The sequence below is a fragment of the Rhea americana genome, unplaced genomic scaffold (assembly GCF_003343005.1).
Source record: "Rhea americana isolate MKP2758 unplaced genomic scaffold, rheAme1 scaffold_90, whole genome shotgun sequence".
Taxonomy (NCBI): domain Eukaryota; kingdom Metazoa; phylum Chordata; class Aves; order Rheiformes; family Rheidae; genus Rhea; species Rhea americana.
Window position 1 is genome coordinate 633,075 of NW_028187089.1, and position 9,695 is coordinate 642,769.

A 9,695-nucleotide genomic window follows, 5' to 3' on the forward strand; every position below is an offset into this window, starting at 1 on the left:
GAGTCACAGCTCAGCGAGTCGGGACCCGGGAGCTTTGCATCTGAACGTGCAAACAGCAAATTAATTAATGGGAGATCAAAATTAGCGGAGCACGAACCGCACTGCACTGCGGTGAAGCCTAACGAGCAGCTTTGTTTTCAGACCGATGCTATATACGTTTTCCAACCCTGCTAAAAGATTTCTCCAGCTGGATAAATACTTCTGCCCAGAATCACCAAATATCTGCTCGTAAGAAATATTATGCACTTCACTATTTTGCAAACAAAAATGCCCYAGTTCTCAAACAGAAATAAAATCCAATGAAAGTGGCAAGTCTCCAAAATATATTTGATTATTCGATGAATTGAGAGGTGCATTTCTGTTGAGGCAAAGACACTAGTCTGCACCCTGCAGTATATAACACATTTATAACCATAAGAAAATCRAATTGTAGGAGCAATAAATAATAACAAGAAAAAGAAAATCTCCGTTACAAAGCAATTGAGTTTGTGCGGCACACAAAAGCCAAGGAAATAAAGTGCATTACAATACACCCAAATGTAAAGCTCAATGCACAAGATTAGAATTGATTTCTCATTGCTAGCTCAAGAAAAATAAATACATCTTCAGAAAATCCGCAAGTGCATCCACGAGGCTTTGAGGAAGTCTGTGAAATGCTCTCGAGGAGTTGTGCTGCCACTGTGGTTCAGGGAGAGATGATAAAACTTTTTGTACACAGCTCCTTSAGCAGGAACAAAACACAAATTTACAGGGTCCATACATACCTACCTGACACAAAAGCACCCTCCCAGTCTAACTAAAGTGCTGATAGTGTTTTAGTTTATAATTAGACTGGGAGAGATGCGAATTTAATACTTCCCCACCGGCAGCAGTGGTGACAGCTACAGTTTCAGCACCTTGTAATCAGGATTTGTACTTCTCTAGAAATTGCTATGACTTCRGAGGCTGTCTCAGAGGTTGCCCGCACTCTCCAACACCTCCCCTATTGCGCCCACCCCTCRCAGAACTGATTTTGAACCTAGGGGGAACATACAGCTTAGTGCATTTCCCCCGTTCTGGTGCTGTTTGACAGTCTTGGGAAAGTTGCCTTGGCCCATCTGAACCACCACCGTTTTACCAGTTCAGAATAATCTGACGGGATTAAATGTTATAGGGCTTTAACTGATTTTAAGTGTCGGGATTCTTGCGTGGCACATACGTGCATTTTAATGATCCATTGCTTTTGTTCGCTTTTCATTGGAAAAAGTACTGCTAACAATGACCAAGGCAACCCCAACAGCATATAGAGGATAAAATATTTCTCAGCTGTATCAATTATYTTTATTTTTGTGCATAATGTAATTCACAAAAAGAAAGGAACCTTTTCCAGAACATTGCAGGTATTCACTGATTTTCATCAAAAGACATTAAAAGAACACCCTTAAGAAGTCCCACGTGCTGAATTATAGAATATCAAACAAAAGCACAGAGAACTGATAACACTCAGGTTTTCTCCAGTTCTGAGAAGAGCTCAGTGAGGCCATCACATCAACATTTGGTACACATGAGCCACAGGGAAGATGGAATAACTGAAGAAAACTGATGTTTACCCAAATAACTCCAAAAATCTTTTTTGTGGCAGCTTTTGTTGAGTTTGGTAAAGCAAAAAGGGATGTGAAAAGCCCAGTTTCAAAATCTCATGCCTGAGGCAGCTGTCTAAGCAAGTCATCACAAGTGAAGTGATCCTACAATATAGCTGAAATTTTAACTGGATAACCCATCAAAAACACAATAGAGATGTATCATGTCCAGTAACTTGGAAGCTGTGAATCTTTTCTACTCAGTAGAGAAGTCTTAAAGATTTACTTCCAGCTCAATACACCATGCAAGGGGGAAAAAAAAAAAAAACATAGTAGACTTCATTTCTCAGATTACACTGTCAACTTACTGCATCGCTGAAACTAGACAAGAAAGAAGTATACTCAAGYTTTGCGGATTCTTATCATCTCTTCAACCAGTGCAGGACTAGTCCTGCAAAGCATGCGAATAGTTTGTCTGGCCTAGATTAAATTGACTGCAGAAACTGGAAACATATCCCTGCCTTCCAGGGGCTTAAACACTTGTATGCCTTTATTATTTGCATGCATAACTACTCCTGTAGACAGAGGGACGACAGATTGCATTGCCTGTCTGACGAGAAGCATAAGGGAAATGACTGTTGGAAGGTGAATACAAGCTACCGCTTTTCTCCCTATATGAGTAGCTTTACGGCAGAAATTAAAATACGGCCCAGGCCTAAAGAGCTCTTCTGAAGCTACTGATGAACCAAAGTACAGCGGGGAACAACTGAAAACAACTGCGTAGCACAGAAGGTAGTCTCATCAGTAGACTGTAGATTAAGTCACACACCCAGCACCCACATGGTTTCAGCTTAAAATTACGACTTTCTTCCCCTTTTCAGTACCACAAATTTTCAGTGTATTTCAGTGCAGTCCTAGTCCTCCACAAAGCTCAGCCAAGAACGAGCCAACTATCCTCTCTGAACTAACACTTCCACTTTGAGGGACCTACGCTTCCACTGGTAAGTACCTACGCTTTACGTTACACGGGTAACTTTACAGACCTGGGAATGGTTAAAAAAGCAGCGTCGTGCTCTTCATCAGCATGCCGGCAGACCGCAGAAGTGCAAAGCAGCTGCCGCCATAGCTGCAGTAAGAAAAGGATCAAAATTAGCGCAAGGCCGGGTCAGTACCGCTGCTGTTACTCAGAACTCATGTCAAGAATAATCAGGTCAGCTCTGTCCCGCTGCTTGAACGGAGAGCGAGCAGAGAGGCGCGGAAGCCACAGAATGAGTGAGGGGAGGGGAAAAAAACACAGCAGGCAAGAGGAAAGGGTATGAGTGGGAAGATCCCACTGACACCTTTGCAACAGCCTCGACATTTGCTACGGGAAACTGGAGCAGTTTGCAGCATTTCCCCCTGCCGGGCTGAGCAAGAGGGGGCGCAGGCAGGAGCCCTACATGTCTGGGGGGGTACCAGCTTCACCCTGGCTTTGCCTGGATGATGGAGTGTCTCACGTTATTAGCACAGTCCACTAGCTATTAAAAATTGGATATGTTTTCTAAATTATGTGAATGGATGCATTGCGGATGCATGTGATAGACTGGAAGAGAGCAGTACCGTAATAAATCAACGAGAAACTATGGCGAAAGAAATGGGACACCAAGCAAAGAAAATACATCCATTACAATACTCACTAAATGCTGATACGGTGCAAGAACTATTTCTGACATGCTCGAATTACACAGCGTTCTTGAAATTATGCAAGCAAATCTGTATAACAACACAAGATTATCAACGGATTTATAGACCGCTTCATTACTAGCTCAGCATAATGGGACGAATTACTAACGATTTGTCTACTTTATTAGAAGGGACATGGAAAATTTCACACATCTAAACCAAACCAACATTACTAGATTTTTTTAAAGCAAGAATAAAGCAGTTGCTTAAGGGACAAGAAAAGAAGGTAACTAGAACTGCGAAGCCCTTCTCTTCTTTTCCAGAATTACAACCTGGAACTTGCAGTTTGTTTCTTTTTAATATTAATGATCCTATGACAAATTTGGTTAAGTAATGGCATATATTTTGGGGAACGCCATCATTTTAGATGTCCATTTACAGTTTACTTGTAGACAGTAAGGTATCTTCAGAGCAGAAACTCTTGAAATCATCAGTACATACATTACTACTCTTAAGAGTTTCAAAAAATTCTTATTTGAATATTATATAAAGTGTAGTTTCCTACACTTGCCTATATTTCAACTATTTTAGCCCTATCTAAAATACACAGAAGACTAATTTTGTCACCAGATTACTTTTAATGAACTAAAGAGAAATCAGCTAATTTAAAACATTATCCATTCACAGTTCTACAGAGTCCATGGAAACAGCATTTCTTCAAAGGTAAAATACTTGCTATTTTTTAGTTCAGTGCAAAGTATTAATTTCAACATTACATACTTTTTCTCCAAGCCTTTCATTCTGCTCCCATTACAGTTACTAGAGTTCAGCTCCAATAAAGTAATTAAAGCATTGCAACTTCAGATATTTCTAAACTTTTATTACAGGTGCATGCACACTCAAAAGCTGCATAGCGTGGTTACTGGTATAACAGCCAGCTGAAATAAAAGTGCCTTATGATATGTTAGCTTGGGCACAGCAGTACACCACCTCGGGTTTTGGACTGGAACCAGCTTATTCCCACTGAGCTCACAGCAAGCACCTGCCTGCAAAAGCCATTTCCCTAAAGAACAACGTCATCAGGCAAAAATGGGAAAGAGATCTAGGAGAGATTTCAATATAGARAACATATCCAATGTACAAGTCTTGCTGGAGTCTCTAATTATTCATTTGACTTTTTTTAAAACAAGTTAGAGCAGGAAAAGATTTAGCATTTGAAAGAAAGCTGGGAAGTGGCTTTCAAGCTGGGCAGGAAGGCTCCAAGGGACACCACCATGCACARCTAGAGATTAGAAAAACTGGTTAAATATACCGCATGACTAAAGAATGGTTTTAAAAAGCCAACAACAACACAATAAAACCAAATAGGCCAAGCCAGAGCTACTTAAAACCTGTCAGGGAAGAAATCTGAATGAGATGACGCATTTCATAAGATCTGCCTACATCTACTTYGCTACCGTAGCCGTGATAATAGGCCCAGGTTCAAGACTATTAAAAATACCACGTGGGGGAGCATGCAAGGGAGCAGAACTGGTGTTGTATTTCTGAAACAGTTAATAAAACATACAGCCATGATTTTTCAAACCTCAAAATTAGATGCTAATTCCCCATCTTTCAAAACGTCTTGGTTGTGTGCAGCACTGAAGACAGATAAGAAGAGCTGTCAGCTCAGCTACCCCACATATACAATTTAGGTTTTGAAATTATCCCTTTTCAGGCAGGCTGTGATTCTAGGCAGAGCAAATTATGGTAAATTGAACTTTGTATTCCTGCACTTGGTATGCTTATACAGGCAAAACAAACTGATAATCTTGAAAGCAGCAGGTAGTGCGGTGTCACGCGCTTCCCAAGACTCCACACTTAAATACTACTGACTCCTCTTAATCTGCACTSAATATTCTGCACACAGAAATTACTGTCTCTGCCCACTCTTCAACAGGGAGTAAAGCTTACAGAGCACTCTGGCTGCTACCAATATCATAGAGATTGCAGTCAAACTACAAAAYTCTATTTCAAAATAAAGTTGCCAGCACCAAGTATTTCAAATCCGAAATACAGTTTTAAGTAAAGCATTTTTAAATACAGAATGCTTTATAAGYTTCTCCACGTAAACGTTTATTCAGTTAGGAGCTAGTCTTGTAAGGCCAATGGGACCTATGCCTTATTTACCAAAGCGAAGGAAGACATAAATATTTGTGAAATTCTATAATTTTATGCTCTTCAAAATTAGACTGTAAAGGTAGGCTCCTGTAAAAACAACATGCAGAAAGGATGCTGGATTAAGGGTAGGAGATACAGAACTACTGATCTGAATTTTAACTTTTGAAATGCGGTATTGGAAACGGACTATTTTGCCCTCCTCAGCCACTCTCTCCAAGATTACAGAACCCTTCACAGSTAGTTCATCCACCTGGAAAGAGCCCTGCAAGGTTTCCCCACCTGGGCTTTCTCTCCACTGGCCMGGTGACAACACACATACACAAGCACAGATGCGTCTTGCCAGCACGGCCCTCAGTGAGGGCTAAAAGGCAGTACGGCAAGAACACGCGCAAACACACAGACCCGTAGGTGTATTCAAGGCCCAGTATTTCCTAGTATTGTTTTTTTTTTTTTTTTTTTTTTTTGTGAGCGGTAGTAGGATTTTAGCACGATCTTCACACGTCGGTGTTAAATGATACCAGAACGATACTACGAGAAGTGAGGAAGTGGCTGCTGACAGAAGGCAAAACATTAGACTTATGAATGACTTGCAATTTCAGATGTTACACAAGTACAAGTTTAAGAGGCATAGACGTATGACAGCAAAGAAATTTGGGCACAGGGCCCATCAATGGATCTTAATGTATACGTATTCACAACTCAATGCATGAGAAGTTAAGYGGATAAATCACTAGGGAAGGAGCTGAAAATATAAAACACAATATAAGGAACAAGACAGAGTGATCTGCAATGCAGCCTGGTATTTCGGCAACAAGTATACTCCCAAACTGATGTGTAAGAATAAATATTGAAAGCCATTTATTTTTTTAATTGGAATGGATGTACAAGATATAAGAGATATGTATATAAATACAAATACACTCAATGTCTTAAAAACATTCATTAAAAGTCCTGATTAATGAACAAAGCAAGAAACGTGCAGTAATACAGGGCACCCTGTGCACTACCTTTACTGTGCTGTTTTATCATCTTTTCCCAGACATTCATAYCTTATTTTTAAATTGTGATAGTTCCTATACTAGAGGCTCCTCTAYTATAATTAATACTTAGTTTCAAATAATGAACCATGTACTTCTCATAGTTCCCTCAGTACTCCATGGYACAAGAATTATGTGAAGGCATGAAATCTTCAAGTTTACAGATAACCTCAGATCAAAACAGACACAGGGACAGCATAAAATCTCAATCCATGTGGTTGCTCAGAACTCTTGCACAATATCAAAAAAACAATCAAAAAAACCCCCCAAACCTCAAGAAATGTGCCTGCTGCCCATCCAATGTTACTTTTCTCGTAAAACTAAAAGTTCTAAAAACGTAGGTGAAACAACAGTAGAGACAAACWTTGCACATCAGTAACATGAAAGCCCTGCTGGAACTGAATAATGTAAATTATTCAGCTGGCAAATGAAAATGTATTACTTACAAATGATTCAGTCATCTTTTCACTACTGCTGAAGTTAATAATTATATCCATGCCGTACTGACTCCTAGGAGCAGAACAGGACTACCACCAATTTGTATACTGGGTATGAGTTCTTCAGGCATGTCTTGCCGGTTTAGTAAATAATTAGACATGAATCTATTGGGAAGCGTCCCCAATTAGCTTACTAAAAAACACCAATACTTCAACTTACTAAAAACTTTTCACCAAATTAGCAGCCTGAGGAAGGAAAATATCCTTTGCTCCTCCAAATGTCAAGAAAGCTATCATTAATGCAAGGGGGGGGCAGGAAAAAAACCCACTACTCCCAACTCAGATTGCTGGGTTAAGCCTCAGTCCTACAACTGGTTGTCACAGCTGACGGGCCAACCAAGAGGCCTCCAGCCCTCTGCAGCACAGCAGGCACGTTCGGGTTCAGGCAACGTAGCCAGAACCATGCTGCTCTGTCCTCCTTGCCGTCCTTCCTCAGTAAGGCAGGATTTAAATCTCTCCCATGACTGTGCGTGTGTAAGATACTCAATCTTACACATTTTTTGCGACAGGAAGTAAGCACTCTTCATGAAGTGAAAAGAGCAGGGTGAAAAACTAGCCTAAAGACTGCTTTCCACTTTCCACTCCTAGTTAATTTTGCAGTCACTTCTAAAAAGAAAAGGAAAGCTCCTGAACTACATAATAAAGACAAGGGCTGGCTGGGAAGCAAAATTAAACCAAGCGGGACACAGGGAGGAGGGGGGGAGGAAAAAAAAAAAAGAGAGAGCTCTAGCTGGCAGCTTTTGGCTCGGGATGTGTCTTGTCACATGGCGTTGGTCTCCTTACCAAGCAATGAATCACATTCAAATTAACATGTATTTTCCTATGAGTTTCCAGTCTTCGCAACGCTACAGTTGCCACATGAATGTTACGCAATCGCAAAAAGGGGACAGCGCTGACATACAGGAAATGCAATGATCGCCAGGCACAGGAGAGATACCTGTACTGCAAAAATCTGGAAGTTATTTTAGAGAAGGGGATCTGATTAAAGTCTGAATTCATTAGCAGATAGTAATGTAGTTATGGCATTGAATTTAATTTTTAAAGAGACATTACAGAATATGGGAGCKACTGCAAGATGCAAAGTCAGGAACACCAGCCCTTACGCTGGCAACCAGCAAAGGAGCCAGAGTGTCACAAACCTGTGTTTCAATTTTCCAGTCTGAAACACAGAAAGTGACTAGAAGTGTTGTAAAAACTGAGTATTTTACTAAAAAGACGTAGAGTACTGTGCAAGCACTATATATCAGTGTAACTCTGAATAAAGTAGTTTCCCAAGTAGACTTTCTTGGCACCATTTATGTTGGTTTTATAAAGAAAGCTTAGATTTTTCACATTCACATTACAACAGAGCAAACAATATTTTTATTTACTAGATGCTAACTCACGTAGATGCAAATAAACTGATTCAATCTTTAAACATAGCACCTAGCATCTTAGATTTCCTGTGCTAGCTGCAGAAGAAACAGAGTAAACTTGACTGTATGTTTAGCCAACCAGAAAATACACCTGCAATGCTGATYCTGAAAAATTCCATAACATTTGATGAAATGGATACATAACGGAGCTGGAAGCAAGTTTCTCTGGGGGAAAAAAACAATTATTTTGTGTTAGCAGCACTGCTCAACACTTTGTAGTGAAATGTAAAAATAACTTCTCTTGAGGCAAGAGCAGTAAGCAGGATCTGCTTCCCAATACTGTAATATGCTGAGAATATAATCATTAAAAACCTTCTCTTGAAGAAAATAGAACTTTAGAACGGACATTAATATGGTAAAGCAAAGTCCTTGGCTTCTAGTTTCCCAAACCACACTAAGATAAGTGCCAGGGAGGAAATTAACTCAATATAGAATATTTATAGCCAAAATTTCTAAAGACAATCACCGAAACATTGGAACGATTGTATTCACATTTGGCTGCGCACTCMTAGGCAAATGCATTGCCTTACATTTGCCCTCTTAATCTCAGGCTCAGTCAGCTGATCTGAGGAACGCATCCAAAATATTATACAGGATTGAGTCAATCACCTGCCTCTGGGGTAGGGAACTCCACAACCAAGTCATGATTCAGACACTTCTCATGACCTTAATTTCACCTATGTTTGTCACAGGGAATTACAGATACAATTTATTTTGAAAAATCTAGCGAGATTAGTGAATTACGTAGCTCTGGAGAGTCTTCTGCAATATTTAACTTGAAACTATAATACCAGCTATCCATTTCCCTAACAAGAAAGATTTCTTTTTAAAATAAGTATTAATACGAAACTCCAAACACTCAGCTTTGTATAACACCATCAAAATTCTGTTTGACTGGATCTTAAGTTAATCAAAACTGAGAGTCAGTACCCAGTACCTAAATTGATGAAAAGGAAAAGCACAAAACCATACACCCTGCGCACACCTCTGAAATCAGTGCCAGCAAGCTGGTACACAGGAGCCTCTTCTGACACTGTAACCTGCTATCTGGTTTGCATAAGATACCGTTTCAGGTGAAACACAGCACTTCAGTTTGCCCAGCTGGAGTAGTCAGTACAGGAAAAGCAAAACACTAGCACTGAATACCCTCTGCCGGCGCCGGAACTCGGCAGTTCAGCTGCTGTCGCAGCTTGCGCTCTCCGCCAGGAAGGAGCGCGAAGCCTTTGGACGGCGCGCCGTCAAGGGGCTGCAACCCTCTGCTCTGTCACCCGCCTTTCAGCGCCAGATGAGCCGCACTGCTACTTACGCGGCCGCGCAGTTTCGTGAAAAATTCTGCCTAATCACGCCACGATCGGGCTCCGCGCG

General features: G+C 40.6%; 1 protein-coding gene across 1 annotated transcript in view; it reads right to left on the minus strand.

The window, feature by feature from the left end:
• The window catches only part of LOC146584657 (ubiquitin carboxyl-terminal hydrolase 12-like), a 31,101-nt gene that overhangs the window by 18,582 nt on the left and 2,824 nt on the right, over positions 1-9,695 (minus strand). The window contains exon 2 of the mRNA XM_085324287.1: positions 9,637-9,666. Within this exon, the coding sequence (XP_085180413.1) occupies positions 9,637-9,666 (30 nt within the window). The remainder of the gene's footprint in view (positions 1-9,636; positions 9,667-9,695) is intronic.